General features: G+C 42.7%; 1 protein-coding gene across 4 annotated transcripts in view; it reads right to left on the bottom strand.

Annotated features, from left to right (window-relative positions):
• Window positions 1-24,963, bottom strand: part of ABCC4 (ATP binding cassette subfamily C member 4 (PEL blood group)) — a 220,644-nt gene that overhangs the window by 68,658 nt on the left and 127,023 nt on the right. For all 4 annotated transcript variants that reach the window (XM_082366071.1, XM_082366074.1, XM_082366073.1 and 1 more), the window contains one exon: window positions 268-347. In XM_082366071.1, coding sequence (XP_082222197.1) covers window positions 268-347 — 80 coding nt within the window. The remainder of the gene's footprint in view (window positions 1-267; window positions 348-24,963) is intronic.

The raw sequence follows: 24,963 nt of genomic DNA on the forward strand, positions 1-24,963 counted from the left end.
TAAAGGGAATCCACGCCAGATACCTGAACGGCAGCGGGAGAACCACTTACCAAGCATGTTGCTGCTTCGAACCCACCTTGACTGTGTAGCCACTCCTACAGCAGGTGTCACTCATGTTAACTCAGCCTCCCGATCACAACCACACCTTTCACTTAATTACGATAACACAGTCAGGCTGAAAGGCCCATCTCAGTCCCTGTGAAAAGGCCTTGAAAAACAGGCACTTTGCTTTGCGCTGTGAGAACTCTGAAATGACCGTTACGTTACCTGGATGAAATCAAGAAATGTCAGGGGCAGCAAGTCATCCATATGCCCAATGTCTTTGGAGAAACGATTCAAAATTCTTCCTGCAAGAACAGGATATGAGAAATTACTCATTTCCCCAGACAGGCCCTTTAAGAGAAACAATTCATGAACAAATCAAAACAATATTTTAAATGCATATGTATTTAATATATTATAGAGTCATATGAAATAAGCCAATGTCAGTGGTAAAGAAAAAAAATAGACGTTACCTAAAGAGATATTAAAATACCAATGGCAGTGAGTGGGCAGTTGAAATTTTTGGCCCTTATTTTTAAAGGTGGGGGGGGAGAAGATCTTGTGGAAGTATCAGGAAGGGTTGGTGGATTTTAGAATGTTTCGTCCTTTTACATCCATCCTATTTAAGACTTCAAGTGCTAGAGGCGGTAAACAATTTAAAATTCATAAATTACTCCTAATTGTTACACTAACTTTGATTTATCAGAATTAATTTTGCTAAGAGATACTTTAAAAAAAAAGAAAACTAATTACAACCTCTCTGCAATTTTTTAATCCCCAGGATGGTGAAGAGCACCTTACATTTTGGGAAATTTGGGATTCTTCCAATTTCCAAGCTGTGCGATTACTACCAGGGCAATAAGTTGTTTTCAGAGGCACACCAAGTGTGAAAGAACACACGACTCGTGCTTAAGCATCCAAGAAGACCAGAGGGATGGAAGCAGGAAAACAAATATTACTTGATGACTAAAAGATCATTTCTTATTGCTTTTATTTCCCTTCTCAAAATTCACCAAAACAGTATACTCTGAAGGCTGCAGGATTGGAAGATGAGAACTAATTTGTAATAAATATCTGGTCTGTTTAATGATTAAATTTAAAGGCACTGAAGTAACAACACACGCAGGCACGCACACAGCCTACTTTGGCGTAGCAACTCCTGAGAAATGTGTTTATCTAGGCCCCTGAATTTCTTTCGTAATGAAGGCTCCAGGAGGCCAGCCTGCAGGTGAGATGTGGGACATCTAGGTGCTCTTCCTGACCTCTGTCAGAGGCGACTTCCTCCCGAGGCCCTTCACACCAAGCCCCAGCTGGACCCTGAATGAGCAGAGGCTGGGCGCTGAGGTTCCGCTGCCGGGCTGGGCCGGCTGGGCCGCCCTCCACAGGGCGCCTGGCTCACCGGAGGCACAGGGTGCGCCCAAGCTGGGAGCTGCAGACATTGGAGGCTTTCGCCGTTACAGGCCGGGCCTCAATTCTCCTGTCTCAGGCTTAGGAAATACAGACTCCGGAAACTGACTTTTAGTGACACCTTTGGAGGACCAGGGACAAATTTTCGGAGCCTCTAGGAATGCCTGCTTTAGAAGGTGATTCTCAGGATTAAATGGGCTCGTGCAGGTGAAAGAAGCCAGTCACAATGCCCGGTGAGTTAACAGGTGCTCAACCACCAAGGTGAGATAATGACTATTCCCCCCAGGTTCTGCAGCATCATGTCACCTCGGAAAGTCTACCAGACACTGTAGGAAGGTCCACTTGTTAAAATGCACTTGCTGATTCAGGAGTGTTGGGTGGAGCTAGAGAGTCTGCAATTTTTCCCAGCTGTCAGGTGACCCCCTTTCTGCTATTTCCCAGATCACACTTCGAGGGGCAAGAAGATGGGAATCATTTAATCAATTCTGCTTTAGGAACATTAAAATCAGATGTGCAATTTCCCCACATATTCTTATGCATATCGTGGCCCATTTAGTTATTTTTTACCTTCTCAAAGCAGCAATGCCCAAGTAAGGAATATACATGTCAAAAAATGTTAAAGACATATGGGCTTCCCTGGTGGCGCAGTGGTTGGGAGTCTGCCTGCCAATGCGGGGGACACGGGTTCGAGCCCTGGTCTGGGAGGATCCCACATGCTGCGCAGCGACTGGGCCCGTGAGCCACAACTACTGAGCCTGCGCGTCTGGAGCCTGTGCTCCGCAACGAGAGGCCGCGACAGTGAGAGGCCCGCGCACCGCGATGAAGAGTGGCCCCCGCTTGCCGCAACGAGAGAAAGCCCTTGCAGAGAAACGAAGACCCAACACAGCCATAAATAAATAAAAATTAAAAAAAAAAAAAAAGTTAAAGACATAGTTTAAATTCTTGTGATTTCTTCAATGGAAAAATACAACTTTTTAACGTAGGCAGAATTTGGAAACAAGTACAATTTGTCTTAGAAAGTGTTAAAAGAGATATTGGCTACTCAGGGATGAACAGTGTCAACCACCCCTTTACCATTCACCAGATGTGGGAGTCATAATGTCTGAGAGACCAAGGGTTGGCAAAGAGTATAAAATACAAGCAAAGCAAAAACAATGAGAAAAACCCATCTCCCCTCGTAGCAACTACAGAAACTGAACAGAATGTCAAAGATCATCAAAAAACTAAACTCTCATTCACCAATGAGCTAAGTATAGAAAATGTGAGATCAAAAAGTTCAATAGTTACTTCTTCTTATTCTTCTTTTTATTTATTTATTTGTTTTTTTGGTGGGGGTTGTTGCCTTGGGTCTTCATTGCTGCCCAAGGGCTTTCTCTAGTTGTGGTGAGCGGGGGCTACTCTTCGTTGTGGTGCGTGGGCTTCTCTTTGCAGTGGCTTCTCTTCTTGCAGAACACAGGCTCTAGGCGCGTGGGCTTCAGTACTTGCAGCACGCGGGCTCAGTAGTTGTGGCGCATGGGCTTAGTTGCTCCAGGGCATGTGGAATCTTCCCAAACCAGGGATCAAACCCATGTCTCCTGCATTGGCAGGTGGATTCTTAACCACTGCGCCACCAGGGAAGTCCTCAACAGTTACTTCTTTGCACTAAGAAATATTAAGAGAACGAATGGTGTTTGCAGAATATTTCACGTGGCTCTGAAATAGACTGTTGTAACCAGAGGTGTGATTCCAAGTTCATGGCCTCATAGTACTAAACTTTTCTCAAAACTCTCCAAATGAAATCCTAATGATGAATTCGCTTCACACACATGCCATGACTCTTCACCCAAATGACACGTGGCCCCTGCTGGAGTATCTCCAGGGAGGTAGAGGGAAGGGCAGTTCACGTGAACATGGGGAACCCAATGCATTTTCAGACCGTTCTGTTAAACAGGGCTTTCTTACATTAAACCAAATCTTGCCTTCCTGGAACATCCAAGCTGTGCTGCTTATTCTGCCCTTATAACCACACAAAGTGAACCTAATTTCTCTTGATATGACAGCCTTTCAAATACTTGAATGAAGTGAATCATATCCTTTCCAGCAACTACTCCTTGGTGCCTCAATGATCCCTCATAAACCTCGGTGTCCTATCTTGGTTTCTGCCTCTTGTCCAGACTCAGATGGACAGTCTCAGTTAATGCCTTGTGCCCAGTATTAAAATCAATACCCCAGGTACTGCTTGATTACCTTAATAATCAAGTGGTATCACCACCTCTCCCGTCTTGCATATCCAAGCACAGAGCCAACAATCGCGATAAATTCTGGTGGCCAGGTCACATTTTAGATGTGGGTATAATGAACACCCACATCGCTCCCATCTGTACTACATAGGAAGATATTGGGGACCAACATGCAGTATGTATAAACAACTCTAAGAGTGTACCTCTTCTGACCCAGAAATTCCATTTCTAGGAACATATACCCAGGAGTTAACGAGTGCGTCAAAGATATTCAGTGTGGCACATTTGGCAAGTCAGAAGTAGAAAACAACCTGAACAAGCCTGAAACAAGTCTATAATGTATTATGTGCAATTTTAATTTTTTCTCTCCCCAGGGGAAGCCAACTCACTGACCGGCCACCTAGTCATTCCGATTTCCCCTCTCAAGCAATACAAGGCCAGGAGAGAAGCCCGGAAAGTGAACCAGCCTCGCCCTACCCAGCAAAGATCAGAGGCAAAGTGGCTTTGGGCATGAGCCCTGTGACAACGGCCCCAGCTCCCATGAGGACCCCAGTTCCCAGCTTCAGTTTCAGGAAACTCAGCATCGTTCCAGCTCCAGGAGATGCCCATTTCCTTTCCATCAAGGTCTCCTCATCTGAACTAACTTGTGTAGATTCTGCCCCTAGCAACCCAAAAGCCTAGACTAGAAAAAGCGCCACATGTCCAACAAGAGACTTGCTTTCTAAAATTAGTTGGGGAAATTGTACAGTTAAATTTTCGAATTACTAATTACCCTTTTAAGTAACAAAACTAACCTTTTTTATTTTGAGCATTAATAGTTAAACTGTTTTTAAACATGGCAATAGCCTTTGGGGCTGCTTAAGGCTACTGAAGTTGCACTCCAACCTCCACCCAACTACTTTTTTAACAAAAATATTTTTATAATACTGTGCTTTCAGCTGATACATTGTGTTATTGCCCAGAGCTTGCCACCAACTTCCATTTTTCCTTTTAGAGCTGAGGACTGAGGAAACCCTACATCCAAGGAGAGCCAAAAAGAAGACTCCACACACTCTCAGCAAAGACATAAGTGATTCTCATGTTTAAAGGCATAGATTTTCTGACAGTTTGTTTGGTGAGGGACTGTTTCAGCAAGCTTCCAGATTCCACCTGGGGTCTGGGTACATTCTCAGAACATATCATAGTATAATCTATTTAGTGGTTTGACTACTTTTCATGTATATTTAGTCTTGAGTTTACATCTAGATTATACACCCTTTGTAAACACGGACCACATTTCTCACACAATCTATAACAAAATGCAAAGTGCTGGGCAAGGCAGAAGGTGGGGTTTACTAATAAACCACCACAAAGGCACTGGCTTTCCAACCTTCTTTTTAAAAATAGGAACGCTTCTGTGCAGATACACTCTTACACAAAAACCTAAAACAAATCTACGAAATGAATTATTTCAAACGGGGCTCATCCTGAAGGGAGATATATAGTAAGACCTGGAACCCACTTAGTGACCATCTTGTACATGTCAATCGGGGGCACAGTTGGAAAGATTAATTCTGATCACTACGGAGTCCACCAGCACTCTAGTCGTGTTCGATGTATAAACACAGGGGTGAAAGTTCCAGGACCTTGAAGCCTCCTGTGCATCCAAGTGAAGTTTGATCACAAAGAGCCCAAGACACACAAAACAATGCTTCTAAGCTATAATCTGTATGAAAATCTCCAAGGCACCTGGATTAAAATGTAACTTCTCAAGAGCTCTGTCTGGGTGAGGTCTGAGATTCCTGATTTCTAAGAACTCCCAGGGTAATGTTGATGCTGGCTGGTCAAAGGACCACACTGTGAGTAACAAGGAACAACCTGAACGTTTCTGATGATGTTCTGTCTCAAGAACCTTTAATCGGGTTTTATCAACATGTACAATTATGTCCCCTGTATTTATTTATTTTGGCCGAGTGGCTCAGCAGGGATTGAACCCGGGCCCTGGGCAATGAAGTCGCAGAGCCCTAACTACTGGATTGACAGGGAATTCTCACGGCCCCTTGAAATTCCATTCTTTGCTTCCAGAAGCTAATAACCACTTGTCTCCATTTTAGTCACAGAAATTGAATTATAATATAGACATTATTAAGGCAGGAGTTTTACCCGTTTCATTCACTGCTGTTACCCCAGTGCCTGGACCAATGCCTCACATGCAGAGGGTGCTTGAGCATATTCTGTATGAATCTATACAACGGGCCTTTCTATAAATAAATGGTTTGTTTCCAAATCTCAATATCTATTGCTATTTCACGCACTCTCTTCTGCTGGGTGTTGTTTTCCAACCCGGGGAAACGCATGGGGAAATACATATGAAGTGCCTCGTTCGCCATACTCTTACCAGCAAAGGCCATTAACAATTCCTGGGAAATGAAAATAGAATCTGGGTCATAACACCAAGTCCAACCTTTTTTCTTTTCCTTTGAGCTTCAGCAAGTTTCACTTGTTCACACGCTGCCTCGTGCAGCCTGCCGGCCCTGCACCCGGCCCTTCAGACCAGAGTCCGCGGTGCGAAGTGGCCGCGCCGACACCTCAGCTCGGCGGCCCGCGTGCAGAGACGCTGGGCCCGGCACCGCGATCCAAGATGCTGGTGGCAGAGCGCGAAGACGGGGCCACGGCAGCAGTGGGTGACACCAGGCAGTGTCACTGATTTGCAGGCTTAGGCAGGGCCAGGCTAATGGGTTCTCCTGGAGGAGACACAGCCTGAGCACTTAGGAGGAGGCCAGAGGACGGACTGACGGACAGCGGAGTTTGTCCGGGTGGGAGGACAAATATTTGCCCAGCTGGAGAGCTAAGACAGGGGAGAACCTGTGTGCGAACGGGCGTGGAGAAGAGTGTAGTGTTAAGGGGCCCCTGCTGAAAACTGCCTAGAGTCACAAAGAGGTCCGACTTCTCTTGTCAAAGCCGTGGTTGTGAGGAGGGAGTCCTGAGGAGGGGGCCTGGTGGAGCCAGCGTGCATCTTACACATCCGACCCAGGCCAGAGAGAGTCTGAGAGCTCCCAGCCGACAGCCGAGGACCAATTCTGTCTTGGCCTCTGTGCCCACAGACAAACCCTGCACAGGTTCACCAGGCTGCCTGTGCTACACACCAGAGATCTGGTGGGATTTTTTTTCTTGTGGTCGTTCTGCTTGGTTTCTAGAACACCACCAACACCACATGAGCACCAAGTTAAGTGCCGGAAACTACGTACGCATCATCTCAAAACTATGAGCGAGATGGTGTCCCCATTTTACAGAAGAGGCAGCTTAAGCTTAGAGGCAGGAGGAAATTAATTCAATGACACTCGGCTGTAAAGTAGCCAGGTTGGGACTTGCACCCAGGGTTACGGAGACGAAGAAAATTCACGTCGTCACATCTATGACACAGAGCTATTTTACTGGACACATCTGAAAACTCTATTCAAAATGTACTAATAAGGATGAGACAGTAAAATCATAGGCAGGGCTGGCGTTAAGCTGGTATGAACGGTGATCGTCAAACTGGCCTTTGACAGCCCAGCCCCTTCTGATTGGCTAACGTTGAATCCATTAGCATCCACTGGATGCTGAAAGCTTTGAGTATTAGAAGAGTTACAAGAGTTCCAGGAATTCTCTCTTGGCTAACCATAATTAAAGCAAAACATTTAAAATAACCCCACCTCAAAATTAAATTATACAAGTTATTGAAGATGGAATGAATGCATTAACAAGTGAACAAATGACTGAAAAAGAATGAATGAGGACAGAAGCAAAGTCCAGGGCTTGAGAGCCACCTCATTCCAGGCCTTACCCTGTCCTGTGACACAGGGCAAGTCACATCAGGCACTGCTAAGTTTGGAAGGGGACTGACCTTGAAGGAGTGGATACAGCCCACAGATTGACACAGAAAACCGTGCTGCTGCCGCCGCCATGATATTTTACGTCTCCTAAGCATCGGGGGGAAAAGGGTCAGGAAGCTAGACCAGGCTAGTTCCTTTACCGCTGGATCTCGTGCACATGTCATGCAGGAGTTTGGCTCACAGCTCACATAAGGTCAGGAATGGACAGCAAAAGGCAGAAAAATCTCTAAGACAGCGGCTCTGAAACACTGCAGGTTTGGTGAAACCTACAGAGCGTGTCCACTGGAAAATGCCCATGTGCGCAGTTTGCATGATTTCAGGGGATACCTAAACCATGAACCACAGGAAGTGGGGTGGCCATGAGAGACGTGGGCCAGGTGAGAACTGCCGATTCTGAGGGAACAGGACACCACCTATCACAGGGCTCCTCCTGCCACAGGAATGCACCACTCTGTCTCTAAGGTCTTTGTTTCCTGGCCCAGTGCACCTTGGCCACCTTTTAAGGCAAAATGCGCAGTCTCTATCTCATATCTCCCGAAGAATGGGGATCGGAGGGGGTTTGGGGTGGGGGGAACGTGGAGCAGTCTCACCTGGGGAATGTGCTCCCACAGCGATGCAGGCAAAACCACCTATTAATAAAGCTTTCATCTAAGCAGAGAAGTCCCACTTCCACAAAGGCACATATCAGGAAGTTACCATTCAACATGCGAAATCAACCCGTCCCATCTCTAATACACGTACAAGGACATGTAATGCTCAGAAACAGGACAGCAAAACATTTGGTGTGAGAATGTGACTAAACTTTAAGACAATCGTCCCTCCCACTACCCACCCAATGTAAAGTGACTGAAGGTGAGCTGGAGTGGGATCAACCAACACCCAAATCTGATCTCAGTTGATCTCCAGCGTATCGTGTGAATATCTGGGGACCACCAACAGATGTTACACAAATGTGGTTGGGTTGTATTAAGTGTAAGTGCGTGGACCTTTGTTGGGGGGAAAAAACTGCAAAGTAAGAACACCATTACAAAGGACGGGGTGAAAAAATTTATACAAATAAGAAACAAATCACAGACAGAAAACAATCTTATGGTTACCAAAAGGACAGGGGGATAAACTAGGGCTAGGAGTTTGGGATTAACAGATACACACTACTAAATACAAAACAGATAAATAATAAAGACCTACTGTATAGCACAGGGCACTACGTTCAATATCTTATAATAACCTATAATGGAAAAGAACCTCAAAAAAGATAGATACCTAGATAGATAGATATACATATACAAATAACTGAATCGCTTTGCAGTACACCTAAAACTAATACAACACTGTATGTCAACTATACTTCAATGATTTTTTTAAAAGAAAAATAAAGGAGGGGAAAAAATCATTTTCAACTACTGTACTCCTTTCAAAAATTAGATAAAAGTGATAAGTGGAAATATTGCTCTAAGAGTTATAATTGTATGTATTCTATTGTCAGTTATAAAAAGCTTAGGAGACACATTATCTCTTAGCCAAACGACGGAATCATGACCGATTCAAAAACCCCACAAGTCCCTTCCAGGCCATCTTCTGCCCTCTCTACACCCATCATCTAGTTTCTAAAACCAATAGCCAGCTTTCCCTCCATCCTCACTCATCCTGACCTTTTCCGTAGCAGATAACACTTCTAACGACCTTCTTTTTGAAATAGTCCTGTATGCTGGTTTCTGGGATATAATGGTTTTTTCTTTGAGTATCTCTCGTCATTCCTGCGACCTGGCTTGTTGCCAAAATGCAACTCCCCCTGCCCCCCACCCCGTATTTGGAACTCTATCCCCACAATGATCATCTCCTACCTCTTCTGCTGTCATCTGTTCTCTAAGGGCAGTGACACCCAAACCAGACCGGCCCCACTGTCCCTCCATCGTCAGTGTGTCCAGCTGGTGGATCTCTCCCCCTGGACATCTCACGTGCGTGTACACGGTGACACATTATGAAAAGAGGAAGCTGATCCACTGGTATAAAATGTTTAACATAGCCCAATGAATAGCTTAAAAAGAATTTCAACATAAAAAGAAAACCTTTCCAGACTTCTGCTGAATTTTGATTCCTAAAACTTTTGCATATTAAAAGAAAAACTGAAACCCCAATTTGTACGGGTTTTTGATACTTTGAGACAGTCTCTGAGCTTTGAGCAACCACAGAGGTCGGCGTGTCAGCACTAAGGCAGGTACAGCAAGGACAGAGCTGACTTCCCCAGCGCCAGGGGGGGTTTTACATCATATAACTTAATCAGAACACAAACTGTTCTCAGATTCCGCGGGAGGTAATTAAACACCAATTCAATGCCAATTAATCACAATCAAATAAGAGTCTGTCAGAGAAGAACTCTATACACATGGAGGCTATTTAATGGTCAAATACTTGGCAGGATCTTAGTTAAACAATGATTCATTAAGCCTCCTCTACCACACAATAGCCAGGCTGAACTCCAAGTGAAAAAAATCAAAACTCTTTTGTTCCCCCATAAAAAGACATCAAATGCCTGTGCATGATATTCCTTCCTTCCCCACTTAGCAGGCGGCTCAATCTGCATGATTCAGGATGTGCTGGGCTAGTCCTGGGCAGGAGGGCTTATGCAAGTCCTCCTGCGTTCTATTCTCAATACCATACCTAAGCAACTCTCTTCTTCCCAAAGGAAAAGTAAAGAGCTGCACAGTTGCTCACATACTTAACATATTTATTCACTCTGAGCAGGGAAAAGAATAAGAGACAGGGAACCTACCTTCCACCTGAAGGAAAGGCAAGCTATGGCCACTTCTCCCAGGGCAGATAGTTAGCCGCCATAAAAGCCCTTGATCCACACAACTGCCGTCCAGCAAAAATCTGTTCAAACATTTGTGGTTTCCTGCTCCTCCCTAATCAAGTTGCTTCCTTTAAGTTACTCGTCCCTTCAGAACACAACTCCCCAAGAAAACCCAGAGGACTAACACAACACTGTAAATCAACTATACGCCAATAAAAATTAATTTTAAAAAAAGAAAAGAAAACCCAGAGGGCCATTTTAAGTTTGGTTGATAATTCCCAGAGACTTTTCCCCAAGTTTCTTAGATGAACTGCTACTTTCCTGCAAGTTCATTTCTTCCTAAGGGTGAAGTAGCAAGGAAAACGACATTGGTCTCTATTTGCCGGGGTTTTTTTCCCACACACACTAGCAGTATAAGCACTTCCATAGTTTCACTAATGCTGCTATTTTTAAAGTGCATGATTTCTACCCTTCACTGTGGACTCAGATATGAATTAGAAATCTTAGAGTTGGCTGATAATGGGTTTTATGGTGTTGTGGTACAGGTGCTGCTGAAGATTCTACTTGCATCTTTAGAGAGGGGTTCCTAGTCCAGCTTTATGAAATGCTGTATCGTTACTAGTTTTATCATGCACTTAAAAATAAAATTGTGAAAGTGAATGTGTAAAATTAATTGTATTTCTCTTTATTTAATAACAAAATATGTACTAGGAAATATTTTTAGAAGGGGAAGTGTCTTGTGAAAAATTTTGAATTTTGATATATCTCACCCCCCAACTGAATTTATTATAATTGATAAAAGATAAATACACGTGACATTGTTTTCCATAAGAAAGTCTAGAAACTTCATGTAAAACTTATTAGCACAATGTATTCTAACTCTGCTCATAAACTGGGCGATACAAAAAAAAGATGCACTTTTACTGGGTCTCATTGGACACAAAATATTAAATTCATATGCAAACCATAACAGTGAATGTAGGATATACTGTATATTTATAATTTCAAAAAACATATAAAATCTGAGTCCAAAACTGCTAAGTCTTAACACAGTAACAAAAAAATAAATCAATAAATCATTAAAAAATTGACCTTAATTATAAATATTAAATCTGTTTTTGTGATCCCTCAGGCATAAACCCACATTTTGTTTTATGTTGCTCTAATAGGACACAAGGATAACAGCCCTGCATGTGTTTATTTCTCAGCGACACTATGACATATAATGATTTTGAAAAGGAAAGTCACACTGTGTCTGTACATAAAAATAGGAAAACAAATTTTCCTGCAAATATAAGCAGTTTTATCAGCCTATCAAAGTGAGGCCAAAAAGTAGATTTATTCACATTAAGTGCTGACAGGAGCGAAACATTTCAGCAGTAAGTAAAGCACACTGTAACCCAATCGTCAAATCAATAAAGTCATTAAAAATAGGCTCCATTCTTCAACGAAATGGTGAGTTGAAGGGAAAAAATAATATTCGGTCGCAATGGAGAATGTATCTCCAACACATCTGACAGTAACTGATCTGGACCCTGTCTTCTCCCCTATGCCTAGAAAGAAAGTCTTTGGGTTTCTTATCTTTCTTCATCTGTATTTAGCCATGTAAACTGCCAGACGGCACTTTCAGCTTCCCTACAGGCATCCTATAAATACAAATAAGAAAATATGTAATTTTTCTTCTTCTTATTCTAGGCCCCAAACTGACAAAATATTATCACTTTTGTAGACTCTTGCAAATAGGCACACTAGCACTGGGCAGAAATGTGCTGAGATTATAATATCCATTTATCTAAACTGCCAGCATATAACAAAATTCGGGTGGGGTGCTTGCCACCTAAATTAATTTACTACTTGAAAGAGACTTCTTAAGTCAAGCCTGTTAAAAGGGAAACAGGAAAGGAGTTACAAAACTGTAAATAAATCTAAACACGGTTTGCATTTGAACTAATTTTCAAGTGAAGAATTAAAAAGAGGCAACAAGAGGAGACCAGCAACAAAGAAACCTGCACTCAGAGCACAAGATCCGCACGGGCATCTTGTTTTCAGGGAACTGTTGCCCAACTGTTTGGGGGACGCAGCCCTTGCTGCCATAGAGGACTGGCATCCAAAGCCACCTCCTATGATTTACTCAAGAAAATAAAGGATTCAACCACCTTGCACCTGTTACAATAGCTACCATCAAAAACAAATCAAAAAACAGCAAGTGCTGGCGACGATGTGGAACATTTGGAACTCTGTTCACTCTAAGTGAGAATCTAAAATGGTGCAGCTGCTATGCAAGAAGTATGGCAGTTCCTCAAAAAAAAAAATGAAACACAGAATTACCACATGATCCAGTAATTCCACTTCTGGGGATGCACCCAAGAGAACTGAAGGCAGGGTCTTGAAGAGATGCTTGTACACCTGTGTTCATAGCAGCAGTGTTCACAATCGCCAAAAGGTGGAAGCAACCCTAAGTGCCAACTGACAGATGAATGGAAAAACAACATGTGGTGTGCATACACACAGTAGAGTATTATCCATCCTCAAGAATGGAAATTCTGACACATGCACAGCACGGATGAACCTGGAGGACAACATGCTAAGTGAAATAAGCCAGACACAGAAGGTCAAATACTGAAAGATTCCACTTGCATAAGGTACCTAGAATAGTCAGATTCATAGACAGAAAGGAGAATGGTGGTTGGCAGGGGGGTGGGCACAGGGAGTTAGTTGTGGGTTCAGAGTTTCAGTTTGGGAGGACGAAAAAACTCTGAAGATGGATGGTGCTGGAAGTTGCACAACAGTGAGAATGTGCTTAATGCCACTGAGCGTAAGTAAAAATGAATAAGATGGTACATTTAATGTTCTATGAATTTTACCATAACTTTTTTTTTTTTTAAGTTTTTTCCTTTGTGATGAGAACTCTTTTTTTTTTTAATTTTTATTTATTTATTTATTTATTTATGGCTGTGTTGGGTCTTCGTTTCTGTGCGAGGGCTTTCTCTAGTTGCGGCAAGCGGGGGCCACTCTTCATCGCGGTGCGCGGGCCTCTCACTATCGCAGGCTCTCCTGTTGCGGAGCACAGGCTGCAGACGCGCAGGCTCAGTAATTGTGGCTCACGGGCCCAGCCGCTCCGCGGCATGTGGGATCTTCCCAGACCAGGGCTCGAACCCGTGTCCCCTGCATTGGCAGGCAGATTCTCAACCACTGCGCCACCAGGGAAGCCCTACCATAACTGTTTTAAAATAAAAAGAGAAGAGAAGATTCAAGCTGATCCTGCTCTCAGAATCCATTCCATCTGTCTCGCCCATCTGCTCCTGTTGCCCTTGTTAAAAATGTCAGCTCCACATGTACCCGTGCACCCGAAGTGCCAGGGCCAAGGGAGAGGTGCCTGTTGGGCCAGCCACCTCTGTCACCATCCTGGTGAGGAAGACAGAGGCTTGGGCACTTACGGGGATCAAGAGGCCCCAGGTCCCATCTAGCACACCAACGGAGGAGAACCGTCTCTCAGGAGGTTAAGGAGAACAGAGCGAAGATGAAGAACATCTGCCAGGGTGGAAATGAGCAGAGGGCCAGGCTGCCTGCTGGTGGCAGAGAAGAGTGCCAGAGAGACACAAATGCCACCCACCACCAAAAAGTGAAGAAAAGGAGACAGAACAGAATGCGTAAACATTTTAGTCTTCAAAACATGGCTACAATGCTGTAGCAATTTACCTTTTTTCAAAAATACTTCACACAATGAATAAACATTCTTGATGCTCCCCCACCCCGTTTATAAACTCGCCAAGACCTTGAAAAGCCTTTCAAGATGCAAAAGATATGTAAGTCAACTATACTTCAATAAAATTTTTTTGAAAAAGATGCAAAAGATCAGCATAAATGGAATCCAGCCCCACTGGATGACGTGGCTAAATCAACACAACCAGGATTCACTTAAAGCCTCCCGATCTGTATAATTTCAAGGCAAGGACAACCCCGTCAGAACCCTACAGACAGTTCCTAGGTTGGTCATCAACACCCAGAAGCATGATTAAGAGCCTTTTAGAAGTGCCAACAGCCTTTGCCCTCTATGAAGTGATATAACTTAAAAACAGAAAGCAAAGGGGGGAAAACACCAAAATAAATCTAAATTGGATCTAAACAGAAGATGACAGTGAGTATATACATTCTCTGTACTTCCAGGGCATGTGTTTCCCGGAATAAAAAGCAAAGAGAGATATATCATTAGATCAAGTGAGGTGAGGATGGGCCAAGCGTTGAGTTCAAAGAAGAAAAAAACCACAGGGTACGCCAGAAAAGAGTATCTAGAAACATGTATTAAGGGAAGGGTGATCCTGAGAACCACTTAAAGGATGGAAAGGAGCCTTGAAGCTCGGTGGGCAGGAATAAAAGACCCACCAAACAAACGCCTGGGGGAGGGTGGGGGAAGGGGTGAAGGTGGCAGCACCAAATGCCGAAGGCAACGCCACACAGGGGTTACTCCTAGGGCCATGGGGCTTCTCTTTCAGAATACATGTAACACAGACTTCCCTGGTGGCACAGTGGTTAAGAATCCGCCTGCCAATGCAGGGGACACGGGTTCAAGCCCTGGTCCGCGAAGATCCCACATGCCGCGGAGCAACTAAGCCCGAGCGCCACAACTACTGAGCCTGCGCTCTAGAGCCCGCAAGCCACAACTACTGAGCCCGAGTGCCACAACTACTGAAGCCCACACGCCTAGAGCCTGTGCTCCGCAGCAAGAGAGCCCACCGCAATGAGAAGCCCGCGCACCGCAATGAAGAGTAGCCCCCACTCGCCGCAACTAAGAGAAAAGCCACGTGTAGCGACGAAGACCCAACGCAGCCAAAACTTAATTAATTAATTAATTAATTAAAAGAATACATGTAACAGGTCTGATTGTGTTCAAACTTTGGATAGCACATGGCATCTGTTTTCATTTATATCTTTAAAAGGCAATAAGTAAAATCACTAGCTAATGTATTTTTTTTTACCACATATACACAAAATTGCTAATATTTTCTCCCTTATGCAGAAACTGTTTGAAAACCTCTGAACAAGCCTTGGTAGAACTTAGTAGTGACGACTTAGCATCCAGCAGAAAACACCAGCATCATTCTGAGCATGACGCCATTTTAAAGGGTTTCGTATCATATGATATTTAATTTAGACCCTTAGGCAAAGTAAAAGGGAAGAATACTATCAGAACCAAAGGAAATTAAATGAGGAGCAAGGAAATACAGTTCTACAAACTCAACACAGAAGTTTCTTCCCTGAACCCTACCATTTCAGGATCAGGTAAAATCCTAATAATATCCATAATTCTCATTGGAAAAATCAAGATGTTGCTAGCATTCAAAACGCCAATATTAGAAGGAGAAAATATTTTGACAATTATATTCAATTTAGATTTTCATTCATTAGGCATAAAAACTTCCTATACCTACTATGTGCAATTGCAGAGATCTAATGCTAAAAAGCAACCTGAAGCCAATACTGATCTCAGAGATATAAAATATAAACATTATATTTTAAAAAACCACCAGTTCCAATGGGTAAAAGAACATTAGGTATGAAAGCACCTGTAGCTAAATGTCAACGTGGGCTTTAAAATACATTTAGCGAAATCAAAACTCAATGGATTTTTTAAAATGTTGGTAAATCGTGACTTTTCAGACACAATTCAATGTAAAACTCATTAAATGGAAAAATGAATTGATAATTTTGGAAATATTTAAGGGACAGCAAGGCGTTTATTCTCAGGAGAGTTCTCAAATTAAAAACAAACCAAAAAGGCTGGGTAACTGGATTGAGCAGACAGCCAGTGTTGCTGAGGGTATACCCAGCATGAATTGGCAGCATCGAGAACCTAAGCCAAGTTAGATTCTTGAGGTCACTGATGACAAGGCTGGATTCCTCGAAGGAGATCCAGCCTCAAGCTGACTGAAGGCAAACGGTACCTCTCCAAACAGGCCAACCTGGAGAAGATGGAGAACTCCATGCCCTTTGGGCTAAATTCACTAAGCTTAAAGGCAATTCCTTTCAACTCTCTCGCCGAAGGGTGGCTGATATGCTGGAGAGAAAGATGAAAGGGAGAATCAAGCACTAAGGCACAGGGAGTGAGTGCCCAAGAGCATGGAGGCATGAGGCCCGAGCTGCCAGCAACCGAGCTGGTTAACAACTCACTGCTCTGCTAGGAAGGTTCCCAGGTTAGTGAGGAAAGCACCACAGGCTTCTGGATGGGTAAAACCCAGAGCTGGGCTAGGGTTAAGGTCAAGTTTATACCTCGCGTGGTTTGCTCTGTAGAGAACACTCTGTGTTCAGAGTAGGTATGAAGGTACGAGGGACGGTTTCTTTTCAAGGCTGTCACTTCACACAACTACCTGCCTTTCCTCACTTTCCTCCTTCCACCACAAGTCCCACCCGGAAGACATCTGCGGTAGGGAATTGAAGCAAGAAAACATCTACTGATTGCTTTTACAACGTTGATCGATGATGCCATAACCCAAATGCATGATCTTTAAAACATTCGCGTAAGAACTTCAGAGAAGGCCTTTTGTGTCTGAGACGTTCGTAGCAGAAGAAAGCTTCTGCGGCTCCTGCCTCTGCTGATTCTTCTATACGGCCTCAACTATTGAGGGCGCGTCCCCGTTCTGAGGTATTAGTCACGGGGGCAGTAATGGTTACTACAACAACTCTTGTTGTTTTCCATTTAGACGGTATTGCTTTTAAACTAATATAGAAAGTGACACCCCTATTTCTAATGGGCTGTCTTTAAAATCCTATGTGGTTAATTTAGTAATATTCAGGGATGGTGGAGAAATAATTATTGCCTATGTTTTAAAGGATGAAATAAAAACATCAATGATAAAATGTGGTAAGACAAGAGGTCAGAGGTGTCCCAGCAAGCTAACAGAAGGCCTTGTTCTGCAGGAGGGTTTCAGGCCAAGACCCCTCACTGAGCAGAGAGGAAGAACCCCACCCAGGATGGGTCCTTCACCAGGTGCTTGGTCCCCATCTGGAACATTCCTCAAGACAAGAGGTGGACAGCCAGAGCTCTTACTTGGTTCCTTTCATAGGAATCATTTCAGAGACAGGCCTAAAGTGCTACAAAGAGTTCCTAAGACATAGGTCTTTGATCTTTGTGGCTTTGCCATGTATGTTTTTAAAATTTCTGGAATGCACCCAGGGAGGCAAACGGCTTGACAGCAAACACTATAAATATCGAAATAAATAAATACACACAAACATCTGGAATCCTGATTAAGCACCAAAGTTACATTTTTTTCAGGAAAGGAGGGGTGTGGGTAGCAGAGGAGAATCCCCCATGAGCAGCATTTTTATTTTTATGGAAAAATGTCCTACTCTTTTCGTATAATAAACCCCCTCTGACATGAATAAAACTTTTAGAAAGCTGAAGTCTGTGAGTCCCAGGGGCAGGGAGCAGCTGCTGATGGTCTGTAGCTGCCTCCTCACAAAGCGCCAACTTCACTGCTATCCCAGAGCCAAGATGGGACCGCAATTCACTTTTTCAATAACTAGTGGTAGATGAGTATCTACGAAATAAATAGTAGTCACTACTTAGAACTACAAAAATAAATCCAGGCAATACAGTAATCTGTCCTGAGTTTCAAATTAAGTTTGCACACATTTTACAGAAACTCATTATGCAGTAATTTTCTGTGTTAAAGGTATGCTAAAATACGTTGGTTACTTTCCTCTTTATAAGGCACTCTGAACAATCTTAAACAGTGAGAAGACAGAATTTGCCAGTTATGCCCGATACAATTAAATTAAAACCAAAGAATCAAATGGCCACAAAGCATGTGGTTAAGTGTGAACTATGGAGTCAGAGAATTACAAAAGTTTTAAAGGAGAAAATGCCCTCAAATTCCCACTCCACCTATTATGAGGCTCCGCGATGTGACGGAGCTTTGGGAAGCACAGAAGGGTGTGTTCTCAGGCGTCTTACCAAACAGATCCTACGGATCTCAGGATGGAGCTCAAAGTCTTTCCCGCCCCAGCCTGGTTCAGCCCCCTCCATCCTGCCCACACTCACGCCACCCCAGGCAAGCAGCCTTCCTTCCCTGGTTTCCGGGGCAGGGTCGCCCCAATCAGCCACTCCCACATCCTGGATAACCCAACTCATTCTCTGGTCAGTTCCACCTGTGCCACAGTAGCAGCTGCCCCTCAAATCCGCTTAGGTCCCCTTGCACATGCGGCCGGTTCCCTGCGCTGAGCCTCTTTGGCTCCACAAGGCCAATCACAGCCATACTTCCACAGTCACTAATGTGGTGTCCAGCAGAAGACACACAGGATTGGATGACACCATGCCTCGAGAAAAACTTAGGGAGCCGTTATCACAAAAGATGGATAAAACACTAAACAAAGGTGTTTAGAAAATGGTGCTTTCAGATTGGCACTATTTAGAAAAGAGATATTATGGGAACCTCATTATGAGCCTCTGAGGCCAATGTAGAGACAGGCTGGCACTGACCACCCAAAGGAGGGATGAAAGAGGGCATCAAAAGTGGGTGTTGGGGGGTAGATGGGGCCAGTCACTGGTCTAATTCAAAACAAGAGGAATGTTCCAGCTTCTTCCTGTGGCAGCTACAACACAGACAGAAACTTGGCCCTGAGACAAAAGCATGACAGTGGGGGAGACCCCCCCAGCGCCAGGAACCACCACCCCCGGCCTGGGCGCACCCTAGCCGCCCATGCTGAATGAGGCCCTATGCTCCCAGAAACAACACGCACATGTATATGATTTCTGTCTGCCTCCACCTCAAGGAAGGCAGGATCTACAGAAATTCTCTAAACTCAGCAAAGAAAGTAAGATTTCATCTTGCTCGTCATTCTAAGTTCCCTCTTTGCAGCTTCAAGATATTTAAGGATCCCGTGTTGTATTCAACTGTGATTCCCCACTCAGTTCACACCGGTACAACTCGCCATCTCGGCAGCTGTTCTAAAAGGGGAAGATTTTGGTGCCAAATGTCTGAGTGGTTAATCCCATCTACATGACCACGTGCTTCCGTAAATGCCACAGCATCCCCTGGCATGAAGCTGGCAACAACCCACGTGGAAAACTTTGTCAACTCCATGCTGATCTCCCAGCCTCTAGCGCTCATTCTGATCTGTTCTACTATCCACCACCAAAATTGAATTCTGTGTTGCCTGCCTCAATTATCCCCACTCCCCCTCTCGCCTGATTCCACTCAGAATGGCTCTGCTTCCGTAGCCTTGCCTCAGGCTCTCCTTCTTCAAAGTCTCTCCTCACCCGTGAAGTCAGCCCAGTGCACTCTCACCAACACACAGGATGGATACACCCACAGGCTCTGCATTTCCTCAGCTGTGGGAAGGGGGTGTCTCCATTCTCTTGTCTCCCTCAGAGGGGAGGGCAGCCTATGGATATTCCGCAGCCTCAAAGGAAAGGCAACAAAGCTAGTCTAAGGACAAGCTACAGATTAACCAAAGAATTTGCAGGTATTCATCAGGTATTAAAACCTGATGAGGAATTGAATCTTTTCTCGTTGCACAAGCAAACAGTATGAACAGCAAACCATCTCAGTAATCCCGGCTACCAAAGACTGCACCAGGGTACCATTCTCGAGAATTGGTATGCATTTCTTAAGGGACAGTTCAAAAGAAATCCATAGAATAAAAGGCTTCTCGTGCATTCTTTCAACAGAAAACTCTAGCAACTAAGGAAAGGAGAAATCTCTATTTAAGGGGGAAAGGGTTTAAAATCTATGAAGACATAATTTTGCTGAACTTTTAAGAAAATTCTCTGTTAGGAAAATCTGCAAAAGTATCTGTCCATCATTCCTAGTAAAACCCAACTGACACATCTGCAGGAATATTCTTGGCCTGGTATTTATGGATTTCCATGACTAATTTTTGCATACTAGTTCTTCTTTTTCCTCAAAATACACATTCTGCCTGACATTCCCATCACTCTCAGGGTATGTTGGTGATTGTAACCTACACGAACAAATATTCATCTCCCAAGAGCTAGACTGCACAAGCTGTTCTACATATTAGGCGAAAATCAGGCTTCTGTAGGACATAAAAAGTCCTTTAAGACCATGACCTTAACTGTGTTCCTTAGCAGCATTTGAAACTTGGTTGCATTAAATAATGTTGGTGTAGGCTCGTAATGAAGCAAAATCACTGCAAGATCCCAATCTCTTGGACAGTCATGGGCTCACAGGCCTCAGATGAAAAGTCCCATTGCTGAAAGGTTTCCTCAGAGCCGAACAGATCCACTAGTCACAATTCCGAAATTGCTAGTATTTTCATCAGAAAGGAGTAAGAGAGCTTTAATTCACCAAGACGTTACAACGTGGAGGCTGCAAGGAGACACAGACCGAATGGTTCTCGCCTTCAAATGCCGGGAAATATCATCGCAATGTGCGTGGAGAAGAGAGCCCAAGACGACGTTTTACTTTTCTCAGATCAAAACACATTATTCCTTATCCTTGGATTTTTTAGGTCAATTCACTTTTCACCTAGGTCTCATTTGTTTCTCGTTTTGTCCAGATGCAGTCTTTATCAGCCAATTATTTTTGCCTAACCTGTGCCCTCAACAAAGGAAACAAAAAGTTTCAAAAGTCCAAGAACTTAATACTGCTCTGAAGTGCAGCGTGAAGAGAGAGAACACAGGCTATCACATGAACAGAAAGCCCCATACGCAATCTTTCACTAAATTACATATTATACTGGGCGGGGGGGGGGGGGGTGTCATGTGTATGGGGATTAATGACATTTTTGATAAATAAATCTTAATATGCTTCAGCCAATATTTGAAAAGAACCTGAGAAGTGAGGCACTTTGGGGGGGGGGGGGAACAACTGGGGACCAGGACCATGACACTGGATTACTTTAGCCCAACAAAGGAGAAGCTGGTCCAACCATCATCCAGGGAGCCGGCCAAGCCCGCAACGGTTCAGAAACCCTATTTCTGCATTTCTATCAAAACTTAAATGACACTAGAAACAGGTTTTCCCAGGAACCAAGAAAACAGTGATACTTCCAGGTTATACACCTAAGTTTACAACAAAAAACAAAAAGATGGCTAAAATTAGGATTAGATCCTATCCTTATACTATTTGGGATAAGGCGAATAAGCAAAAGTTGAATGAGCAGAAATAAAACTGTCTCACTGTAAAACACTGGGCCTTATAGAGACTAAATAATAAGATATTCTGGGCACTATTTTCCTGCAACTTTCCAAATATTTTTTCACTTCTATATCAGACAGTCAAACAAGTAAGAAAGCAAAACACTAACGTCACTGCAAAAAAAATTATGACACAGGCAGTAAAACAGACAACTGAAGAATCTCTTCTCTTTCCAGTCACCATAAATTTGGGGAGTAGGGGCATGGGGTAGGGGAGTGAAAAACGAACTAGGTACCAAAGCCTGAATAAAAGAAAGAGAAAAGGTGGTTTTAAGTGGGATTTCACCTGGATTGATTCATCTATGGCTCCAGGCTGCCATCATTATCAACTCTAAGCTCCTGGTTAGTAACAGGGTTTCTCTAAACTACACCAATGCGAGAACTTACCCAATCTTCTATAGCACCGCCATATCTTTAGATCTACCGACGAGCTGGGTGGGGTTCCTATAATACAGGGAGTCGTTTTGCTGTGGTTCCCCCAATAGGAACCTTCTCAGATCTCCATTCTGTCCACTCCAAGTCCTCCAACCATAATATTCTCCCATTTAAAGTCAACATGAACCCTATTAAACATTAAACTACATTTCCAAAATAGCCTACCTAAGGGTAGTTTTCTCTTTATGCAAATTATTAAAGACATCATGGGATGCTTAATGGCATTTCTAACATGATAGGATCTGAGAACTAACTCTCTTACTCTCTGACTCCTCCTCCCCATTTAAGTTAGGGAAAAAAATGCTCATATGCGTGCTTTGCTGTTTTCACTCCCAAGAGTGACTTAAATGCCAAAGAAGAGCTCACTATGAAACCAAGATCCCACATATTTTCTTATATCAAATAATATAGATTTCAGATCTAACATTTTCCTAACTTATGATCAGTTATAAAATTACAAAAATTTTATTCTGAAAGTCAAGACAGAAATGGAACAGGATGTAGAATAGATACATGCACTCCTGTTTTTACTGCAGCATTATTCACAATAACCAAGATACAGAAACAACCAAAGAGTCTATCAACAGATGAATGGACAAAGAAGATGTTATAAGTATAGATAAATACATAGATACATACACACACAGTGAAATACTATTCAGCCATGGGAAAAAAGAAAATTCTTTTTTCTTTTTGCAAAAACATGGATGGACTTTGAGGAAATTGTGCGAAGTGAGATAAGTCAGACAAATACTGTATGATATCTCTTATATATGAAATCTAAAAAAAAAAAAAAAAAATCAAACTCATAAAACCAGACAGTAAAATGAGATGTTTAAAGGTCTATATTTGCAATTAATAGATAAATAAGCCCTGGAGACCTAAAACACAGTACAGCGATGATAGACAACAAAACTGTACTACAGATATTAAATTTGCTAAGAGACTGGATATTAATCATTCCCAACATAAGAATAAATTATAATTTTGTGATGCCATAGGTGTTAGTCAGCTAACACAATAATATCAATCATACTGCAATATAAATATACCAAATCAATATGTTGTACACTTTAAACTTATACAATGTTGTACCACAAAAATACCTTTTTTAAAAGTCATGACAAGGCACTAGTAAAAGTCTCTTAAAAAATAGGGCCACGAGAACAGGCAAAAATGATCATCTAGTTTTCAGAAACAGTAATCTTCCTTGCAGATGAAAGGTCCATCTCCAATCCCCATTCTGGAACTAATTCATTTTCAAATGCTAAATCCTTCTGAAAATTGATAAAAGCAAGAAGTTCATGTAAAAGCTGGATAAACAAAATGAGGAAGATGAAGATCAAAGAATTCATACACACACACACTCAGATACACATATCCATTCATTTCATACACACTGAAATACCTGTTTTGTGCAGACTGTCCAGGTCATGAAAATTTCTGAAACAATTTCTGATTAATACAATGTCCACATTAATTTCATAGGAAATACTATGCTAAACATAATTTCACCTCTACTTGAAGAGCTGCCATTATTGTATAATGAAATATAATATGTAGGAACGGGTGCCGGATCTTTAGAAAATGGCCATGGAGATTTCAGAATACAGTATCTGGTTACCTTATGCAAAATTCCCAGCACACTGGCATATGCAGATGCTTCTTCAATGTTGAGTTATATAACCTGTATGATGATTAATGATTTGGGGCAAACTGGTTCTTTATTTTCAATTCTAGGCATCATATCTCTATGGTTTCCACATAAAAACCAATGGGGACAAGGACCAGGGGATTCGGCAAGAAGGCAGAGAAGACCATGTGGCTGACAGAGGCAGAAGAGGCTGCAAAACAATTTCATGTGCTTCGATGGTATTAAAGACGAAATGAAACAATGGAAGAGACGGTATTTTAACAAGTTTAAATTGTCAAACACATTTACAACGTTGCTCTGAAATGACAAGACATAGGGCAGTAGTCCAAATTTATCATACTTCAGGCTGATGTTCAATATGATAGGGAACTACATTATAACTGCCAACAGACGAAACCTCTGTCGTGCAGCAGATCTCTGAAACATTATACCGTGCGCGGAAACTACTATCACAAAAATCCTCTAAGTCCTTACAACCTATTTTTGGTTTGCTTCTTCATCAAATTATTTCTAAGCCAGCTCTGCAGGATGATAAAATCACTGCATTTCAGAGCTTAAGGCCTCTCAGACATAACTGAGGTTGAATGCCAAGACTTGGGACGAGGCAGGTGCTCCCTGCCTAACTAATACAGCCACCTGGCAGGCAGGTGTTAACCAAGTAAGTGCTCTCTGTCTTCACTTAGGTCTCTCCACCCAAAATTATGCATTCTTCACCGACCTCAATGCCATTTTACCCAGCCAGTAAGTTATGGCATTTGCCGGGTTGGTGTATTCATGTTAATTGAGAAATATTTATAGGAAAACTGTATTTGTTCTGTTGCATTTGGTATGCCTTTAACTGCATTAAAAATGTAATCTACGGTTGATAACAACTAACAGGGAATCTCATTTTCATCCCAAGCTGCTTTAACCATTATTTTGCGCAAGAAGAAGTTTTGAAGTATCAGAATGTCCATCTGACAGAAATGCAGGAAAACTGCCTGGAATTAACCTGAGTGAACAAACCACGAAATTTCTCTAAAAACATCCCATGAATAAAATTTGAAGGCTGGACAATCTAAAACTGCCTTAGGTCAACTTTAACTTTCACTTGTGAAATTTGCCATTTTTCATGCTTTTTGAAAAAGGTGAATACATTTTGACCAGTTACAGTGTTTTCTTTAAAAAATAGTAAGTTCCTGCTACTCCTAAGAAGTATAGCCGTTCCCTGGAATAATTACAATGTTCCATTTAAATAGAAGTTATATTATAAAATTTCAAACTGTCTTTACTTAATTACACAATAGACTTCTGTAATAAACTTCAGCCGTATCATTTTCAAACAAACAAAACAGACCAGATGTTTGGTACTTATACGCAAAACTGAGCTCCCGCTGTGAAACCAAATTAAAATGAAC

The sequence above is a fragment of the Balaenoptera borealis genome (assembly GCF_965194805.1).
Source record: "Balaenoptera borealis genome assembly, chromosome: 18".
Classification (NCBI taxonomy): Eukaryota; Metazoa; Chordata; class Mammalia; order Artiodactyla; family Balaenopteridae; genus Balaenoptera; species Balaenoptera borealis.